This window comes from Stenella coeruleoalba (assembly GCF_951394435.1).
Source record: "Stenella coeruleoalba genome assembly, chromosome: 15".
Taxonomy (NCBI): Eukaryota; Metazoa; Chordata; class Mammalia; order Artiodactyla; family Delphinidae; genus Stenella; species Stenella coeruleoalba.
The window spans coordinates 55,542,257-55,564,019 of record NC_137161.1 but is presented as its reverse complement, the minus strand read 5'-3'; the positions used below and the strand labels follow the sequence as shown (position 1 = coordinate 55,564,019).

General features: G+C 42.2%; 1 protein-coding gene across 12 annotated transcripts in view; it reads right to left on the bottom strand.

Moving 5' to 3' along the window:
* Positions 1 to 21,763, bottom strand: part of RBFOX1 (RNA binding fox-1 homolog 1) — a gene marked incomplete at both ends in the record, with an annotated part of 1,077,914 nt that overhangs the window by 29,693 nt on the left and 1,026,458 nt on the right. For 8 of the 12 annotated variants that reach the window (XM_079944057.1, XM_079944063.1, XM_079944059.1 and 5 more), the window contains 2 exons: positions 5,656 to 5,720; positions 16,744 to 16,783. The exons of 1 other annotated variant lie outside the window; for it this stretch is intronic. In XM_079944057.1, coding sequence (XP_079800183.1) covers positions 5,656 to 5,720; positions 16,744 to 16,783 — 105 coding nt within the window. Of the gene's footprint in view, positions 1 to 5,655; positions 5,721 to 10,310; positions 10,354 to 16,743; positions 16,784 to 21,763 lie in introns of all 12 variants that reach the window. 3 more of the 12 variants (XM_079944062.1, XM_079944056.1, XR_013831497.1) reach the window with 2 other exon arrangements.

The window sequence follows — 21,763 nt, the reverse complement described above, 5'->3', positions numbered from 1 at the left end:
AGCAAAGCTGTTGTCATCATTTCATACAAGAAAAGCTATTTTTCACAGCATATGCGAAAGAAGCACGGGTAAAGCCTGGCCATTCCCCAGACAAGGGAGTTGACGGCCATGTTACATTGTCCGTGTTCTTCTCCTGTCCTGGTAAACCAGTAAGTGTCATCAGGTCTTGAGCTGGCCAAGGGAGCTAGTGCTTCACACAAAGCACCAGGATAAGACCTTGAAATCCCTCCTTACACACATCTACGAAGGATGGGTGCAGGGGCTTGTGACTGCTTTTTAATCAGAAACAGTTTCCACCCTTATCTAACTTGGTTCACATAAGAGGAATGGGGAAAACAATGAAACTTCCCGCCTTTCTCTGCTTTGCATGGTCTACCCTCATTAAGGGATCCACATTGCCCATAGATGAAGCTTTCTACATTCTACTCCACAGCAAGAGAGAGTAAAATTGTTAATCCCTAAAGTATAACAGTATTTTTAAAATTAACCTTTCTACCAAAAAAACCCTTAAATGGTGAATTAAATTTCCCATTCAGGGGGCTCATATGCTTTACAGGCTGACAACCCCTGCATTTTTAGTCTATATGATTTGGTAAGGACTCCACATAAAATGGTGTATCGTTTTAAATGCAATTATTAGCCTTATTTTAATGACGGCATTTCTCTATTATTTAATCTAAATCCAGGACGTCAAAAGTCCTAAAGTAGAGAGAGTACCCACATAAATGGAAATCAACTCAAACCCCTTTAGTTTTTCGGTTTAGATCAAACTAAGGTTGTACGTAAGGATTTAGTTCTACTTCCTGTAGTTTAGCTTATGATGAAATATTATAAGAGCATAGAGATGATAGTTTTTTCCTATCTGTCCATCCTTCCTTCCTTCTTTCTTTCCTCTCTCTCTCTCTTGCTCACTTTCTCTCTCTCTTGCTCACTTTCTCTCTCTCTTTTCCTTTTCTTCCATTCTTCCTCCCTCCCTCCGTCCCTTCTGCCCTCCTTCCCTCCCTTCCTTCCTTTTTCTCTCTTCTCCCTTTCTTTCCATTCATCCACCTAACCACCTATGTATCTATTTATCTATCATCTATCTACCTTTCTAACCATCCATCCATCCATCCACCCATCTATGCATGTATGTATCCATCCATCCCTACCACCCGTATAATTTTAAATAGTTGATCTACAGATCCACCTCTCCATGACTCCAAAGACATGACTACTTATTCCTATTGAGTTTTAAGAAAGAACTACTAATCTATTTCTCTCTGAGATAGAACCTTTTATTCATAGGTTGTAGTATCGCATTTAATAGATGTTCTAGCATGGGGCTTGTGACTGGCTGAACTTGACAAGTCCTGACCTCCTTGTATTAAGATTTACCTAGATACTGTTATGAGTCCTCCATGAGGTCTTAAGGCAGAAGTGTGTGTGTGTATGTGTTGTGTATACATATATTTTCACATATGTATATGAATAATATATATACACAACACACACATATATGTGTATGACCATACATATATATATTTCAAGTGCAGAGAGCAAGATAATTGATATTATGGCATTTTAATTGGGTTTCCATTAAGCTGAGCTATATGAAATTGCCAGTATTGCACCATGTGGGGCACACAAAGGTAGAAATTTCACATGGTACAGTCTAACATTGCTGATGAAAGTTAAAGGTCTCAAAAAACAAACAAAAAAGGGTAGAAAATAAAACAAACAGAAGCCTGTTGCTTGCTGTCTCTTTTGCTCAGTCTAGGGGCACCTGTATGGCCAGGACTACTACTGTATGTCAGAAGCTGCTAACTTTCAGGAATCTTTACGGAAATGCATGTCTTGTATGAAAATAGTGGCCCAGGGTAACTATCAGGGCAACTGGATCGTCGTGAAATCTTGGAGTGAACCACTTTATTACCTTCTCCTCTAGCTGGTCTGAATTGAGTTCCCTTCTGCCGTAACGTGGAGGGCCGTTTCCATGCACTGGTTGTTAGGGGATGTTAGAATGTTTAGCAAGCAGGACAAGCATGACAAATGTCTGCCTTTTTGGCGCAGTAACATTTTCATCAAAGCAGTGTACACATCAGACATATTTACCCAAATATCTGTAGCATAATTCATGGAAAAGGAAATCTCCCCCCACCACCACCCCTCCACCTCCCAGTCTGGCTGCTCAAAGATGCAACAAGGACCAAGTCGTGGACACAAAGAAACCGAAAGCCAATCAATAAAGAGAAGCCTGTCCCCAGGCTTAATTCAAGCAAGCCATTCACTGAGTTACTGTGATGATGGACCTGTCAAATCCAGAACATACCACGAACACATCAGCAACACCAAGTGGCATGCAATGACCAGATGACCATTGGCCCCACTGCCATGCTTTGATTGGTTCAAGCTCAGAAAACCATCTCCCTTGAGAGTTCGGACAGTTGGCTTTCCACAGATCAAAGTGAGATTTGAAGTAAAGATTTGAGGTGAGGTCAAAGGCTTACCAAATGTTTCCTAAATGCCAAGGAAAGATGTTTGCCTCCTGTCATTCAATTCATCAATAAGATTATAAAATTACCTAGTCCAGTCAGGTCTTTTTCTTTGGGGGAAATCTCTGCCCACACCAGACGGTCTTCATTCTGGAGGTCAGCATTCAGAAACTCTCAGGGTACTCCGAGATAATCAGCATGTGATCATTTAACCAAGAAGATGTTGGGTGGGGAGTTGCAAGGTGGCCGTCAAGGACGTTCTGGCCAGTCCTGAGGCTACTGGAGTTCAAGATTTTCCAAAGGCCCCTGAATCTTTAATTTGATGAGGGCTTAATTTGTGCTGATAAAAGGTAAAATTCTACCGACTGGGGACATCAAACTTCTTTCCCTTTCAAGATGTCTGAAGAGTGAATCTCACGATTAGAGAGAAAGTTTGTTGCAGCTTCTCTTTTGATCAAGTTGACAGCCAGTGAGCGTGACCCAAACATTCTCTATTCCTGCTGATTTTACTTCCTATTTTGAAGGAGTTTCTTTGGGTTAAGAAGCTTTTCTCTTTGTCATCCTGCCTTTCTTCTAGAAAGTAGGAACTAAGAGTCTCTCCCTACTCATATGACACTGTGATTGAGTAAAAAGAAATGATTACACAGCTGCCCTGAGATAATTCTAGATAATTGGCATCTTAATCTAGATTCGAAAGCTATTCTGATCATTTCACATTTTCCCCCAAATATGTGTCTTCTCTAAAAGGGTCTTCCTTCTCTTTACCTGCTTACTTAAAATAAAAGGAAGTACCACCATTTCATAAATACACTTTACAAATCAAACCAGAAACATCACTTTAAAGATTGTTTTCTGGTAATTTACCTATTACTGCATTTCCCTCAATGCGATATTTCCATACGTGGCAAGTGTCTTGCTTATAATAAAGTGAAATAGGGCTAGCAATCAATTGCCTCAGCAACCAAAAAGACCTAATGTGCAAATTTCTTTAATGAACAGCAAGAGGCCAATTATATGGACAAGAGTATATTTAGTTGGTTTCTTCAACTGAAACTATTACACCAAAGTGGGAATTGCAGAGTTAGTCAAGATTTACCAAACCAAGAATGAGGGCAATTTTTCAGTAGGACATGTTGCCGGTGAGAAATCTTACTAATATTAAAACAACAGATTTCATAAATACATTTGCATATATGGTGCCCCCAAATGCAGCAAATTGTTAACTTAATTTTTAAGATGAACGCAAACAGAGATGGCTAGATTCTCAAGTGATTCTATCTAAGAATAGTATTAAACATTGTTTTTTATTTTCCAAATGTCTAGATTGGTTTTATTAAAGAAAGCAATTTAAATTATATCTTTGTAATTAACCTTTTTTTCAGCTTGGGGATAGATGCACTTATACTGAGAAGCAAGATAAAAAATCCAAAGACATAAATCTGTTTAAGATTCTTATAATTATGCAGCAGGCTAAAGTTACTATGATTATAATTATATACAGAGTGGGTGTTGGAGAATTTAGCATCTAGAGATATTTTCATAAAAATAATTAAGGGTTGTAGATGAACCACATTACAATTGATATTTTGTGAGTCTGCAGTGTGCAGAATTTAATAGCATTAAGTCTTTTCATTTGTAGAATGATCTTGAGGATTTCAAGATTGTCATCATTTTTATTAGCTTTTTTGACCCTCTCAATTTCCCTAATCTAGTGTCAAAGTGTATTGAAGACAGCAACTTCTATAAGACATATTTTGCATCCTGGCAACTGATGATTGGGTAACTGGATAATTTAGGCAATTAGAACTGCACGTTGACAATAGTTTGGGTTCCTCTGGAAGCTCCCTCCAGCCTTGAGAGCTCGTGATGGCTGTTCATAAGAAAACAGGAATAATACCTGCATACATTCAGACAACAGATCCCAATTCTATCTTGCCAAAGAGCCATTTTATTACAAGTTTAGGCAGGGGGTTTTCAAAGTGAGGCTTTTTGGGTTCAGGAATTTCTTTTGCTTTAGTATACCTCAGAAGAAGTCTGTAGTTACAATGAGCTAACGACACACCTTGTGAGAAATGGAATGGAACTGCAGAGAAAGCATACCACAGCAAACCAAGATAAGGACTGAGTCACAAGAGGCCAGGGAGGAGAACCAGTGTCTGCCGACACTCCCCATTCTCGAGTCCAAGACATCGCCTGCTTACCTGTCGGACCCAGCATGCCTCAGCCACACATGCAAATTGGTACCATTACTGTTTTATTCATGAAACATATTTTTAAATTAAAGGAGTCATTACCCAAAATAAGCACCCTCCATGACATTTGTGCATGCAGAGCATCTGAACATTCACATTTATGTCCTCAGAAAACAGAACCAACGATTTGCATTCGATATGGAAACGCACACTTTTTTTTTTTTCAAAGCACTTATACAAAAATAGCTGTGGCTTGCCATTTCAGAAACCGAGTCATCTGTTAAGCCTGGGTAACGCGTAATAGAGCTCCTCCATCCCCCAGCCTTCACCCCCGACATCCAATTCTGACTTCTGCATTTCTTAAACCCTTCCGCTGCCAGTCTTAACATGTGGTGTGCATTACAAATAAATGTTGGCTTCTGTTCGTATGGTCATTGGGCGTTGCCAAAAAGAACAACTCTCCTTATGAATGCCAGATACACCTCCCCCATTCCTTTGGTTTGGATTAAAAAATGCAATAAGGGGAATGCTTTCCTGGATGTACAAAGATGTAAAAAAAAAAAAATAAGGGGAAACGGGGTGCTGAAAATCGAGGTAAACCTGCAGGATCATCTCCTGGTTTTTGTCCTATGCGTTAGATGAAACCAGGGTCTTACAGAGAAGACCATGAGAAGATTGGTACAGGGAGTATACTTTGTGCATGCAAGGTGTGCTGTCACAGGAATTGAGATCAGGAAAACAACTCTGCACGGACAAAGTGTATCACTATCTTTGTGTCTCAGCAGAGAGGGCGAGTGTTTAGAATGAGCTAGGCGTCATTGTGCATCCTCTCTCTATGTGGCCCCCTGTTGACCTTCACCATGAGACCTAACTTTTGGGGTGCTGCCTCCCCAGCAGTCATGCATTTGCACCAAGACCAGACGAGAATCTCGTCTCCCACGAGTTAAGTTAATTTCCAGGTAAATGTCAAGCATGAGAAGGAAGGCCCTTACCTGTCACTGTAGGCAGCAGCAGTGGCAGGGGTGGGCTGGGCGTAGCGATATGCAGCGTAACCACCCTAAAACACAAGGAGAAAGTGGACTTAGGAACGCAGAGGAAGCGAACTCAGGGCGCCCGATTGTGAGACCACATCAGAACAGTGGTTACCCACCTCTAACAAACTAAAGTGGAGGTTAATGAAAGCTTAGTATGGAAACACGCCAGAAAGATGGGGGGTGGACCACCAACCCCAGCTGGATGTTAAAGGTTAGCAGTTGTAAGCATATCCCAAAGGGACAACCCAGAGACCCTTTGAAAGAGATGTACCTACATGTTAATTTATGGTAATTGTTTTGGGGTGGGGAGGATTATGGGGAATTATTTAAACGCTCTTTATGCTTTGCTGAACTTTCCAGATTTTCACAAATGAGTATGCTTTACCTTTACTTATCAGCTATTAACTTACATTTTATTCAATCTTTGATTACTTCCTTAAAAATCCAATATTGGTCAAGCTGATGCCCTGCTGTCTTACTTTGATATTTATTAAAAAAAATAAGATAACCCTTTGATCGAAAGTGTATTAGCCATCTCTTGCACGTGTAGTTGTTCAACCACTAAAGCAGTTAAAGAAGACTGTCTCCAGCTTTCTATATATCACGTAATGATTAAAAAAAGGAATGGTGAGCACTTAAAAATTCTGTCTTTTCAGCTAAAGATATCACACTGGTTCAGATGGAGAATTTGTTTGGTGTGGAAAATACAAAGTCTTCCAATTTGTAAATAAAATCATTAGGAGAGAAAAAAATCTGAGAAAAATAATTAACATTTAGTTGTATGTACCAGTAATTGCAATTGTTCAATTAAGCAGAGGACAAACAAATGGGCATATTCTAAAGGAACTGTGTTCAGTGGAGCATTGATTATCAAACTGTGAAAATAACAGAGCTCCTTGCTCAGCAGACCACAGCGATACATCAACCACTGTCGAATGATTTCAGCACAGTTAACAAGCAGGATCCAGTCTCCACCGATAACACAGGGACCATTCAGGTTCTAATTAGAATACATAGTCCCATAATCCTCTGGGAGAAGGGTTCTCACCCTCACTGGAAAGGGGCAATTCAGGACAGACTGCGATGTCAGAGGGCATCTAACAGCATAAATAACTGGTGTAATGGGGGGATTTAATGGTAGGGTTTTGGGTGAAGGAGTTCATTATATTTGGCTCTAGGTATAGGATAGAAAACAGATGAACGAGAAAACTGCAAGAAGCGTCGCTATCACTTACACAGCAATTCCAAAAAGCTAGTTTCTCCTTAATCAAGTTCCTTCTTTGGATCATGCTAGAGACGATACCTCCAAGACATGCTGACAGATAATCACCAATAATTTGGAGCCAGTATTAAAAAAAAAAAAAGTCTCCCTTGAAAAACAATGTGAAAGTTAAAAAAAGAGGTCTTAGCCAGATACCACCTGGTGTTCCAAACACCATGTCCTCTAATTAGGAATGGAGAAACTCATTAAATGTGCTGAGGAGATGGAAAACCAAAGCAATTGTCACACCCAGCACCAAGCTCCAGATACAGAGTGATGCGCTGAGGAATACAGACCGATGGGCTGAGGGAAAATCGGGGTCACCAGAGTTCTGGAGCCATTCTTTCCATCTGCTTGCCCATCTCTTCAGCTTTCATCACGCAGCCATAAAAGACACAGGTCTGCAGGTATGTATGTTCCTGAACTTAATGAGGAAGGGAGGGGCTGGCACTGGCTTCCTGATTGCTAGGAGGCCTTAGCTGCAACCAGCTGAAAGCTCTGAATGGAGAAAGTTTGAGTGTGTGTTTCATTTTTTCTTTCACTTCCAGAACGGAAAAGAAAAGTTATTGCAAAGTTCTTTGCATCAAGTTCCGTGTCAATCAATCATGCCTCGGTGACTGTGAATTTGGTCCCAGTAAAGATTTCTGGCCACGTCCTGCCTGCAAACCTTCTTTGAACTCTGTAGGACTCCCCCAACTTCTGCAATGTTTTCCGTCAATGGAAGTAGGTAGCAAGCTTGATAAGTGGGAAAAACTGTGGCAGTGCAAATAGAATACACCTAAAACAAACCTCACTATTAGGTTGATACTTATTGCATGAATATAAAATGGATGTGTGTACACCTGGGATCCTTCAGAGGGACTTATCTATAACGCTTCAGGAAAGATCCATCCTCTGTATGTCTGCCTAATGACTTGGCCATTTAGAGAAAATAAATGTGTTTCCATGCAAGACAGGCACAAGTGGTCAATGTCCTGATACTTATCTTTGTTATTCAAGAATGTCTTTACAAGTATTCCTGATTCATGAGTCAAGGTCATAGTTTGCTAAAGTCTGTGGAACCAGTGGAGAGATTTTGACCTTGGTCAGTGATCTTCTTGCTGTCCAGCAGACCTGATGATATCAGAAATGTTCTATATCTTTGCTGTCCAGTATGGTAGCTGCTTGTCCTAAATGTCTACTGAACCCTTGAAGTGTGGCTGGTACACCAAATGGAGTTTTTGATTTCTTTAAGTTGAGTTCATTTGAATTTAAACGTACACAACCACATGGGGCTGGTGGCTACAGTACTGGACAGTCCAGGCCTAAGTGATCCCTGAAATATGTAATAATTGGAAAAAGAAAAGGACTGGACGGCTGGGTGTCACCACATCTATATACTGCATTGTCTTCGTTCGCTATTTTTCTTCTGTATGAAATCCGTTTAAGGGGAAAACCAGAGTTGTGTATTAACTCCGTATATGTGTTCATACACTGTAAAGTAATAAAAAAAATACAAATTGCTTTAATTAGCCGTTCTAACAGGTGACTCTAATCAGTTTTATTGCCCTATATTTTGCAGCTCGTTGAGCAAAGCCAAAGCTTCTGCAAGGTTCTGGAGTAATGTCTGAAAAAAGAAGCACTCACTCCTATCTGCGGTCACCAAACCATGTTCACATTGAAACTGGTCCTCCCAGACCTTAGGACAAAAAAATGCATCCTTGGTGAGTAGATTTTTCCTACCACCAAACCAAAGGTAAAAAAGGGATGACAAACACAAAATGGTCTACACTCCCTACTCACAAAATGTACTCACTTTCACATGCTAGGCAGCAAAATGCAAGTGTGAACTTATAGAACATACACATTTTAAATGTCATTATGGATTTCCCCTCTCAACCTGGCCACCACCACCAGATGTGGCCACGGGAGATACCGACTCACATGGTCAGAAACACTTCCTTTGTTAGCAAGACTTCTGGAGGTCCACTGGGGGAAATTATCAACTAAGGACCTTTAATGATACACCAATGAACCATTTTCAAAACTGTGCTTGGTGGGATATTCATAGTGGCAGGGAAGGGCAAGGTTTCATGACCAAACAGGTTTGGGAGATGCTGAGTGAAATGAAATGAAACTGGATACTCATTTGTGGAACTTTGTAAAGCATTATTAATGAGCCCTGTGGCTCTCCATTGCATCACAGAGTGGTTTGACAACGGAAATCACACGTTTAAACTTGAGGGCATACTTTTGGAAAAAGATGTTCAAATATCCAAACGGCGAATTGCTTAGGAAGCGAGGTAAAATTTTTGTCATTGGTGGGGACACAGGGATTGGGCAGGGCTTTTCCTTTCTGAGAACATCCAAGGATCTCACTTGTCTAAAACAGGTGGATTAATAATATACATAAAATTGATTCACTATAATGACATTTAAAGAACATCTGCAAAATGTAAAACATAAATATAAATCATTACTCTTTTATCTGCGTATGTTCAGCTATTTTTGAAATATGGCAATAGAAGTCCTGTTTTCTTAGAAAGTGAAAATAAAAGTTGATGTCAGGAATTTTAACTATTTGGTCCTCTCCTAGGTCCAAGTACCCATTTTTTATATTAGATTTCTTATTAAAACTTGATTAATCTCACAGTAAAAAAAAAAAGTACCTTCTTAATTGACTTAATACTGAACCAAAACGAGGATGCAGGTTACAGGGAAACCCATGTAATAAAACTCCCACTGATCATTAGTTTTCATTCCTCTTTCCTTTTATTTGACAGTTTTAATGTTGGTTTTAGACCTAGCCAGCTACACTTCGATGGATGTGTTGATTTTTTTCTGTTTCCTTCCTACAAGTTCGTTCATTTGGGTGTTGTTTCAGCAGTGGGAAATAGGTTTCAGAGCTACGGCAAAAGTTGTGAAATAAATTTATAAGAAGCTACAATGAAACCAGGGGAAGTTATGTTAGCTATGCTGACTCTCAATGCTGGATGTATAAAAGGCTTTTTGGTTTAACCATCCCAGTTGACTCCAGGAACCTACTAAAAAATTTTTTTCAGACTATTGGTTCAATGAAACCCTTGAATTATTTTCACTGAGTTTATATTCATTGAAGCCAGATACATTTTAAGCCAAGAAATGAAGAGCCAAGCCAGACCTTTTGACACACAATCTAGCAAAGAGGGAAACATCTCATTATGAGCATCTCTCTTCTAGAAGAATTCACATCAAAACTGGAAAATTCAGTTAAGTCTTTCCTCCTTCTATGTTAGAGACCATCTCCCCTCCCCGCAATTGTCTTGTTAGTAGAATTTCACAGCAAACCCACAATCAATAGTGATGAGTTTTTCCACCAGCCGGGATTTCATACCTGCAGCAATTTATTGCCATACACAGGCTCTTGATACACTACTCTATAAGGAAACAGAAATGTAATGTTTTTCAATGCAAAAATGAAATAAAAGAAAATGCATAAGTCAGACAGAAATTCCAGAGCAATTCATTTACAAGTTTGCTTCTCTTATTTCACTAAGACCTAAGAGTGACCCATCAAACCAAAAGAAAGACTAAGCAATGCCGAGCCTTTTTTAGCTACAAAATCTCTGTAACTGAGAGTATCGAGACGGTGGGGCTGGGGATCAAACCGCACTCACCGTATTTGTGTTATAACCTGTGTTTATTTTTAAAGAAGAAAAAAGGATATTTTCATGGCTTCTTCCCCTACCAGCATATTTCAATAGTTCAAGTTAACTCGCTCACATTTCTCTCTCTTCTCATGATTGGAATTCTCTGGAACACCTGAGGATTTACCTTTGCTGCCTAATGACTGAGGCAATTAGGATGACAGCACAGTAGCAACCATAACTGTATCAACGCCTTTATATTTTTTAAATTTAATTTCATGTAATAACACAACACAATTGCATTTCATGAAACAATGAATCACAATGAAGCTATCAAAGCTGCTTTTAACATATATGACAAGAAACATTGTGTGTGTGTGTGTGTAATATATTTTTTTATATAGTCTGGCTTTTCTTTCCAATTTAGTTCTACTTAGCCTTCCTTTTTAAGTTAAAATCTACATTTATGGAACTACAACTGTAAAAGTTCTTTCCCTCTCTCTCTCTCTCTCTCTCGCTTATTTGAATGTTTCAAGTACAGATATTATTCCCTGTGGCTTGTCCACCCCATACACTCTCCATTATCCTCTCACTTCTCACTCTCCCCCTTTCCTTTCTTTCACTGCATTTCTCAAGTTTGCTCAATAGGGACAACAGTGTTATTCTGTTGGCCCAGGGCTTAAGGGTTGAACTCGGCAATTAGATCACATGGGCTCAAACCCCAGTGACAGTGAAGATTTCTGAACAAATAATTTCATCTCTTTCCTGAAAAAAGTTTCCTCCTCCAGGAAAAAAAAAAAATGGAGATGATGGGTAATGAGATTGCTCCTTGATAGGACCATGTGCAGAGGGAATGAGGTGATGTAACAGTTGAGTGTCTTGTCTCTTACACAGGACCTGCTTAACTTCTGGATGGGCTGTTGCCTCCTCCCCCATCGTTACTGACCAGCCTAATGACGACCCCCAGCTGGATCAGATCCTGAAAACAGGATCTCAGGAATAAACACTTGGGGTTTTTATCTGGAGAATTTTCTCTTCCCACCTTTCAATGCTACTGACACTTCTGTCCTGAGCTCAAACATCAGTGAAATGAGGACACCTTTTTAAGATCCATGGACAGCAGAGTGACATGAATGCAGAAATAATTGTATTTAAGTCATGGTGTCACCCAGAACCTTGTTATAACGGGATTTAGGCATGATGCAGAAATGCACTGGAATCTCATCCAGACATATTCACTAGGGAGCCTCTCAGCTGCATTGAGTGTTAGAAAGCTTAGGGCTTTTCTAATAAAAGGGAGCGAGGTTAACATTTATAGTCTATGTCATCAGGACTTCCCTGGTGGCATGGTGGTTAAGAATCTGCCTGCCAATGCAGGGGACACGAGTTTGAGCCCTGGTCCGGGAAGATCCCACGTGCCGTGGAGCAACTAAGCCCGTGTGCCACACTACTGAACCTGCACTCTAGAGCCCGTGAACCACAACTACTGAGCCCGCATGTCACAACTAATGAAGCCCACGCGCCTAGAGCCCGTGCTCTGCAACAAGAGAAGCCACTGCAATGAGAAGCCTGCCCACCACAGCGAAGAGAATCCCCACTCGCCGCAACTAGAGAAAGCCTGCAATGAAGACCCAATGCAGCTCTAAAAAAAAAACAAGAAAAAAAAGATACCATTACTCTATATCATCTCTCTCTCTCACTCTTCCTCTCACTCTCTGGCTCTCTCTGCCCTCCTGCTCCCCCGTCTTCTCTTCCCTTCTTTCCAGTGCCCAGAACTCTACTCTCTTACTTTTGTTTCTACTGAGAGTTTCTCAGATCTTTTTTAACAGCTCTATTATCATTTCCTTCTCTGCATTTTCAATAGTTATCTTTTGATCAAATGCCATATTCTTTGCTATCTCCCTGAGCAGGTGAAAACACTTGTCTTGGTTCAGTTCAGTAACCCTTATTTTCAGCTCCTTGATTGACGCCAGCCTTATGAGATCTCTAGCTTCACCCCTAAATCTAATGGATTGCTTTGCAGGTCCTGGGGACGTGGTCCTTCAACTTTCAAATGGTTGATCATCCCCATGTATCGCTTCTCCTATTGTTTATATATTTTTTCATTAACTTGGCCCACTTTTTTTTTTATTGACGTATAGTTGATTTACAATGCTGTGCCATGGCCCACTTTTTAATTCAAAAGAAGTTATGGAAATGGGTACCACTAAACAATGAGTGAATTTGTAGGTTTGATAGGCTAGTGATGGAAGCTCAATTCCTCCCTTTCAAAATACTAAAAGTGTGTGTGTGTTTGTGTGTGTGTGTGTGTATGTAGTGTGTCCTCAGGTAGAAGGGACCCACGTGACGACTTTTGTGACCCTCCTTGCTGACTCAGAAACCCCTTGTGTCCTCTGACGTGTGGCCATCTGCACTGGGCCTGAGCATAACAGGCAGTATTTCCCCTGCAGGGCTGGGCTCCCGAGTAAGATGATTCTTCTCTGCACTCAGCCCAAAGGAGCGGCCCTGGTTTTGAACCTTAGCTTCTAGCTCACAGCATCTTCCTACAAATCCACTGCCTCCAGCACTTTCAGGATGTCCATGCTTATCACTCTCTCTCTCGCTTCAATCTTCTCTTCCCTGAGACGTTTAAGAGGAGCTAATTCTAGGTAAGGGGGATTGCTAGTTACGGGGATCCTGCGGGTCTTTCAAATCCTCTGTGCTCTGGCAGGACTGGGAGATGCCAGAGGGCTCCACCATCAGGTGGGAGGGATGGGGACCTTGGACGACAAAGAGGAGAAGGAGTGGAGAAAGCAGGGTATGTACAAAAGGTCAGTCGTTCCGGTACCCATGCTGTTATAGTTGCTGGGTTGCTCTGATCCACTGTCAAGGCTGAGGATAACCGGGGCAGGAAGATTTGGAGAGCAGCCTCCCCTTACTTTCCTTAAAAGTAACCAAAGCCAGAAGCTTACTACTCTGCCCAATAAAATGAAAAAGAAATAACTGGTTTAGACCTATTAGAGGGGACCAATGTGTCTAAGACATGTCCCAGGTCTTCTCAGGATGGCCCTAGACCTATTTATTGTGCACTATTTTTTTAACACCTTTATTGGAGTACAATTGCTTTATAATGTTGTGTTAGTTTCTGCAGTACAACAAAGTGAATCAGCTATACGTATACATATATCCCCATACCCACCCCTTGCGTCTCTCTCCCACCCTCCCTATCCCACCCCTCTAGGTGGTCACAAAGCACCGAGCTGATCTCCCTGTGCTAGTGCACTATTTTTAATGAGATCAAACGAGCAAGCCACACACTTCCTTTAAATAAAATAGAACCTTGCGTGCCTTTTTATGAACCTCTTTAATCATTTCTTTAAAAAAAAATGGAGCGCGGGGGACATTTCTAATCATCAGAACATACCAGTATCTAAAAGGAGGTAGGGGTAGCAGCTTGAAATAGCACATTCAAGATTATAATATACTTCTGGCCAGGATGAATCCTGCACCATAAGCTTTAGAGTGCAGGAAATATTCATATTCTTTTTTGCCTTAAATCAACTTAAGGCCATCTATGAGCCCTTGGTTTGCTGCCCTGATGGGGCAGAGTCTAGTTCATCACTGTCCCCCACATACATACACCACCCATGCAGCAAGATTCCAAAGCCGCCTTCAGATACAGAGTAAAGTATTCCAGAAGCTACCTTCCTGGAAAGAGGACAGAAATGTGCTGCGTAAACAAAGCTAAAACTTCGTATTTCAGTTAGCTTTTCCGTCACCGAATTGCCTGTCTGGAGCTGCCTCCTTAAAATCTTATCATAATATGAACAGTGGGAAAAATATATAAATGTTTTTGGCTAGTAGGGTGGCTTGATAAGGGCAAAAGGGACAGATTTCTAAGCCTTGGCACCAGGAAACTCAGGACTTGAAGTTATTGACGTAACTCTGTTCATCCAAACCTCACCCAGTGGGAAGCAAAACCCCCAAAAGGAACCGAAAGCACAAAGGGACTTTTTTGGAGTTTTTCTCCCTGAATGGAGTTTCTCTTTCCACCTTAGTCTGGATGCTCTCCTCTGAGTCCCTTTGCTCTCTCTACTTGCCTTGTTCTCGCGGCTTTTCATTGGTCTCAACCAATGCAGATGTTCTCTATCTGTTACTCTCGCCCATTCTTTTTCCTTATTTGTGGGCTCCTACTACCTGTACCTTCAGGAAGCTTCTACTTCCTGTTATACAAAAAGCTATGAGGCAGGGCTTCCCTGGTGGCGCAGTGGTTGAGAGTCTGCCTGCCGATGCAGGGGACACGGGTTTGTGCCCCGGTCTGGGAAGATCCCACATGCCGCGGAGCGGCTGGGCCCGTGAGCCATGGCTGCTGAGCCTGCGCGTCCGGAGCCTGTGCTCCGCAACGGGAGAGGCCACAACCGTTAGAGGCCCGCGTACCGCAAAAAACAACAAGAACAACAACAACAACAAAAAAAACTAAAAAGCTATGAGGCAAGGAAGAGACACCAATTTGACCTACCCATAGGACAGCACAAATAATTCAATAAGTCATTGTCATCTTACAAATAATTCAATAAATTTTTGTCATTTTATAGAGAAGGGAACACTCAGTAAATGGCTGCTAATAATTGTAATGTGTTTGATTTTAGCTAGGCTTAGTAATGTCCACATGTTTTTTCCCCTTGGGTGAGTGTTGATGAAGATAGTTTTCCTTTCTGTGTATTTTCTTTTTTTCTAATTTCTCCATCCCTTCTCTACTCTCCTCCATTTCCCAAATTAAAAAAAAAAATGTCCTAAACTAAGTCCTAACTCCCTCCATTTGCATCCTCTATCCAGAGGCTACCCTAGGGGAAGGGTATAGACTGATGTTGGGGTTCATGGGTTAACTGAGGATTTGGAGGAGGTCCAGCCTGTTTAGCCCCTGCCTGCTTCTCTATTTAAAATGGTATAAACTCAAAGTTTGGAAAAAGAGGACTTGAGAAGGAGTGGATGGAGCTACAAACACAAGAAGGAAATAGGTTGTTCCCTGGGTGAATAGAGAACATGTAGGTTGCTCTTTCATTTCATTAAGGGGGGGGAAAAAAAACCTAACCCACAGATTATAATAAATGTACTTGATGCAAAATGTACTTGATGATGATAAAACCCAAGTTCATCATTGATGGAGATTAATACTCTGCCTCAAAATTGTAATTATTTGAAATTCGAAGGGAAGGAAATTAAATAACTAGTGTCTTTCCTATTTTCTAGTAAATTGCCTCAATTTGATCAGAAATATGGTTACATTTTTCTTTGTTATCTAATCTATAAAACAACAAATATGATTCCACTGAATTTATTTGAGGTCCCTTGTAATAAAAATGATATGATTTAGAAAATACCCCCAACTCCACCCATTTCTTTTAAATTGTGTTTATTCCAAGTCATTTTCAAAACATTGAGGCTAATATCATACCATGGGTGAATAACTACCTCTAGATCAAGTTAGGTAAATTTAATTATGGCCCCATAATGAGAAACATCCTCCTCTTCTCTAAAAGTGAAAAGCTTAATAAAGTGGTACCATTTAACAAACAATTCTAAATTGGACAAATAATTCTAAATCAGGTAACTGTTTGGGGGAGATGGAGGGAATAAAGAGTTGAAAAAAATAAGAGTTGAATGCACAAGTTGGCCTGTATTTTGTTAGGAGATATTTCTTGCTAAAATCATCAGTGGGGGAGAGAGACAGAGAAACGGGGTTTGGGGGAAGAAATATCTTTCTGGGGCTGTAGTGATCAACAATTAAATATATTTACAAGAAAACATCCAAAACATCAGCCATGAAAATATAGTTTCACCCTCTACAGCTGGTAACTACAGCTGTCATCCTACATATTATACTGAAACCACACAGACCATACTGAGAACTTCAGAGAGGATTTCTTTTTGAAGGAGGGTCTTTAACTTGACATGGGAAAAATGTCATCTTTTTGGGGAAGGTGTTTTGCGTTTATTCTGAAGTTCATCAGGCAGTTAATGCCACTCGCTCAACGGCACGATAGCTATCATGAGCAGAAGGCCTTCAGCCCTCCAAGCCTTTGAACTCTTTCTCACAGCAAGAGGAAATGGGCGGCACCCAGTAGAGAAATTTGCAGCAAACTTGTAAAAAGAATGACTCGGGAGGAAACAAGGATGGCATGCACGTTAATGAATACTTACATAAATGTCTGCACCATAAAATCCATCCTGGTAAACAACACTGCAAGGGTGCACACACAAAGAAAAACATTCATATTAGTGCATTTCCCCATGCAGACACACCAACCCCTGCACTGGCGAAGTTAGTCTGGTCACAAGATCCGAAACACAGGAACCGAGGATCGTTTTCAGATTGGTTAAGGAGGTTGGAGACAACGGCAGTCCATCAGACTGAGAAAATTAGGCTGGGGTTCGGTGTCGGCCCAGAATCAAGACATGGCGGCGTGCTGGGTACCAGACTTTCCAATCTTTCCGGAGGGGTGCAGAAATGCAGAGAGGATTCACGTTTATTTTAAGTGACCCACGCAGATATGAGGATCGGGGTTTGCATTCAGCCAAACCATCTAGGTCCCCCGGGAAAAAAAATCATCTGCTTAAAATATATGATCGAAAAGAGCAGGCGTATGGATGTCACATTTTCAGTACGGGTTAGAGCTGAGTGACCTCAGGGGCACTGCACAATCCAGACGATCTCAGAAACTTTCTTCTGTATTCTTTCACACTCTAGCATTCTATTTGGTAATTCCACGTGCCCCTCTTTTATGGTACATGTAGAATATCTCTAATTATACGGGTGTGTGAACAGGTGTGTAGATGTGTGTGCAAAAATATATGTGTGCTTTTGTATATGGGTGAGCTTCGTGCGTATATATGCATATGAATGTGTGCGTTACTTTGGACATGTAAATGCATACGTGTGTGCATGTGTATACCATGTACATGCGTATAAGTGCATGTGTGTGCATGTGTATATGAATGTAGATGTTGTGCACATGATGTGTGTAGTAGTATGTGTGTGCACATCTGTGTGTACGTGGGCTCATGAGTCATGTGTGTGTACACGCCTATGTCTGTGTGTATATTCGCATAAATTATAACCAGACTAAGCAGACGCCCACGTAATGATTGAACAAGCCTGGCCTCACAGCAGCTCTCTGATTGCTGTCCATTTAAGTCATCTCAGAGAGAAGGGACTTCACAGGACGGGGTAAATAAAAGATCCTGGACTTTTCCAGAAGTTTTCTGGTTTACCTCGAGTGAAATATCCAGGAAAAGCAGCTCACAGCTCTGTGCTCCTAGGAAACTGACTTAAAATTCCTGAGCATTAAAACGGGTTTAATGAGGATCCCATGTAGCCTGCGCACCTCACAGGCCTTTGTGAAGATCCCAGAACATCTCAAATACAAAAATGCGGGTTTCTAAGGCATGTTTCCAAAGGATAGCAGTTGTTATTAATAACCTTCCCTGATCTCTTCCCCTGGAATTTACAGATGATTTATGATTCTGTCAAATGCGCCCCACCGCAAATTCTCCAATGCGCCCCACCGTCGAATGGAGCTGCTGTCCTAACAGAAGCAGGACTTTGATTACCGAAGGATTCCAGCAGGTTTCAGGAGCAGAGTGGACCCGCAGGTAAGCCAAGCATATCGAGAGCCAAGGCGAGACACTCGACAACACGCACATGCGCACATGCACACACGCACACGGCAGTGACACTGGTTTGCTGGAGAACACTGCAGCGTGCTTCTCAGAGCTTTTCAGAGTTGATTGGTTAAACCCCAAGTACCATCATCTTTAAAAACGGGGCAGGGATTTCACATGCTAAGGAGGTCAGTAGGAATCGCTTTCAGCTGTTTTTGTTTGGATCGAAAAGGCGCTCCGGTTCACAAGAGCACTTGTCAAGCAGCGTCAAACCCTAATCCGAGATACAGAGGTAAGTGGCATCCTGAGCTAGGCTCTGATTTCTCTTTCAACGTTTCCAACATAAAAAGATACTGCCTGTTGGGGGTCAGAAGCCAGGGCTGGCCTCTGCCAACAAGACTGGGCCCAGAGCTGATCATTCAGCCAGATCAGAACAGCACTGTCCATTCCCCCAAGACGTCACACTGTCCATTCCTCCATGACATCACGCCCTTGCAAGTGCTGGTCCTTGTGCCAGGGAAGCCTTATCTCCTGATAACCTCATCCAAAAGCAGAACACCATTCAAGAGCCAAGTTAGAGAGGAAACACACGGGCATCTGGGTCACAGCCTCAGCAGTCAGCAGCTATGCGCCCTGGGACTAATGACCTAAGCTACCTGAGCTTCACTTCTTCATCTGTGAAATGGGGAAGGAGGTTAAGTGCCCACGTCAAGGGAGGATTGAGTTAGGTGATGTGTGCAAAGTGATGAGCGAGGCAGTTGCCAACAAAGTTCTAATTAAATATCACATCGCTATGAGCTTTATCCAGTGCCCACCCCAAGCGGAGTTCTTCCTCCTTCCTGTGAACACCAGCACCACGTTTTCCGATCCTCAAATCCTCACTTGGTCCAACAATTTTAAATATTGGTCAAATATTAAAGGCATTTGTGTAGGCAGCTCATTTCGCCCTGAAAGTTGCACCCAATAGCTTACTCGACATTCTATCCCACTTGATGGCCAACACATTGCTTTTCACACTGAAGATGTAAGTAAATATCTATTGAGTGAACACTGCCCATAGTTTAAAGGGGGGGTTGGCCATTAGTAGGTGACAGAAGGTGACACAGAGCAATTCTAGGTAGAATCTTCATCTGGTTATTCAGCATCAATGTCTGTTGTCAATGGGGGGGGGGGTAAGATTCGAAAACTGGACCCTGGGACTTCCCTGGCGGTCCAGTGGTTAGGACTCTGAGCTTCCATTGCAGGGGGCATGGGTTCGATCCCTGGTCGGGGAACTAAGATCCCACAAGCCACGCGGTGAGGCCAAAAACAAACAAACAAACAATAAAACCCCAAAAACCTGGACCCGGACTTAGGATACCAGTGCAAGAGGCTAGACAGAATGTGATGCACATGTGAACAATATATTAATATTTAACCAAACATTAATATACATTCAAATATGGGAAGGGATGCCTTTCTCTAAATATTTGTAGAGGGGGACTCCATCTGTGTCTGCTCTTGCAGACATTGGGGGCTGTTCCAGGGGGCACAGGACCAGGAGTTGCTGAGGCAGAGCTCTGGCTGAGAAAAGGGCCCCTTCTTTCATCAGGACAAGGTCTTGCGCACTGTGGTCAGCTGCGTGCCTCCATGGCAAGCCTCTTGGTACCAACAGCTCCCAGAAGTGAGTCAGGAACAGGCCCCGATGTTTGCCTTAGGCTTGTTCAGCCAGGTGACCTGGCTGCCACGCTCTGCCCTCCACCACGGACCACAGAAGATTACTCAGGGACTCTGACATCCCACGTTTACAAGACAGAGAACCAAAGGGAACATGCGATCTGGCGTCTCATTTGAACAGACTCAAACAAACTGACTGATGAGCCCTATTCCTCTGCTGTTGAAATGCTTACTACACTCCAACCAGGATGCTGAGGCTCAGGGCAAGTCCACCAACTAAGGCTGCCCCCAGGGAGCTTACAGGGAGGCACAAAGCCAGGTACCCTGGTGTAAGGTGGCAGCCGCGAGAGCTGCTGCAGAGGAGGGGAATGATGGCGCTCTGACCTGGTAATGGAAGGAGGAGGGCTGGCATCAGAGGTGAGGGAACCCCAGCGAACGGCCCAGAAACCCCAGCGCCTGAGCTAGTTCAAGAGGAACTAAGGAGGAAAAGCAAACCAGGCAAAGGGAACAGCCAATGCAAGGTCCGATGTCTACAGGGTCCAGGGCATAATTTCTAGTTTGGGGGTGTTCAGAGGCTCAGCCAACTGTGGTGGCTTCCCTAAGAAAGGAAGTGGAGAATTCTAGCTGCTCTTACAAACCGCCCAGGGTAGGGACTGCTGGTTTTCACTATGGGCAACACCTGCACAGTTTGGAGAGAAACGAACCAGAGGGTGAGTGATCTACCTTCACAATGACTCCAAAAAACTAGGAACCGATACGGCCATCCTCATTGGCCGCATGAAACAAAGCCACTTGATGGGCTGCGAGTTTCATCACGATACTGTGTGTTTTTTTCCTAAGTCATAGCACGAATGTGATCGCTACGAGCCCTCACACCTAGAGAGCGATTCCTCTGTGTCCGTCCCTAGTCTGACCTAATTATCATTATCTCACCTAATCCTCAAAATACCCCTATGAGACGGATAATGTTATTATAGCCTCTTTGGACATCAAGAGAGTGAAACGGAGAGAGCTAGGTACTGACGAAGAAGCTGGGATTCTAGCCCAGGTTGTATTGGCTTCACAGCCCACATTTTTAATTGCCATGGCAGGCAGCAGTGGTCAAACTTCAGCAGGCATCAGGACCACCTCGAGGGCCTGTTAAAACACAGATGGCTGGGCCCCATGCCCAGCCCAGAGGTTCTGAATCAATAGATCTGGACGGCGGGGTGGGGAGGCTGGGTCTAAGAATTTGCATTTTTAACAAGTAATGGGACGCTGACGCTGCCGGTCCTAGGACTAATAGGCTTATTGCCCTACGGAGCACCAACCTCCACGTGTCATTTTACTTTACATTTGAGGCAACCCTGAAGGTCAGCTTCCTAGGTCCTACTCTAAATAGGAGCTGGTTATAGGCAAGCTCTTAGAAAGTCCCATGTTGGTTTTCGAGAATGGATCCAAACATTTTTTTAAAACCCCACTAAACAGGTGCATATGCGAAGGGAAATGAGGGCAGGGGATGATGTCTAATGCATAGCTATCAATAAATTAGCCACATCCCAGTACGAGAGAAGAGAGTTGCCATCATGCATTGAACAGGTGCAGCCTTATTTTAATGCAGAGGCGGTCTGTCTAGCCATGCAAAGGTAACTGTAATCTCTTCGGAACTGCAATATGCTTTCACAAGAGCGTGATGCAAATGCACATCTCATTTTCTTAGAAAGGTAATAACAGGAGTTAAATATTTGAATGAATGCAAGCAGGGAATGATTGCACTATAGCAAATTAGTTTACTTTATAAAAAAAGGAAAGAAAGAAATCATGCGATGCCCAAACTATACAATCTGTTTGGGTAACATAATATATCCCAACCACAAATACATTCTTGAAGGAAAGGTTATGTAAAGCTGCTTTATCTTACTGC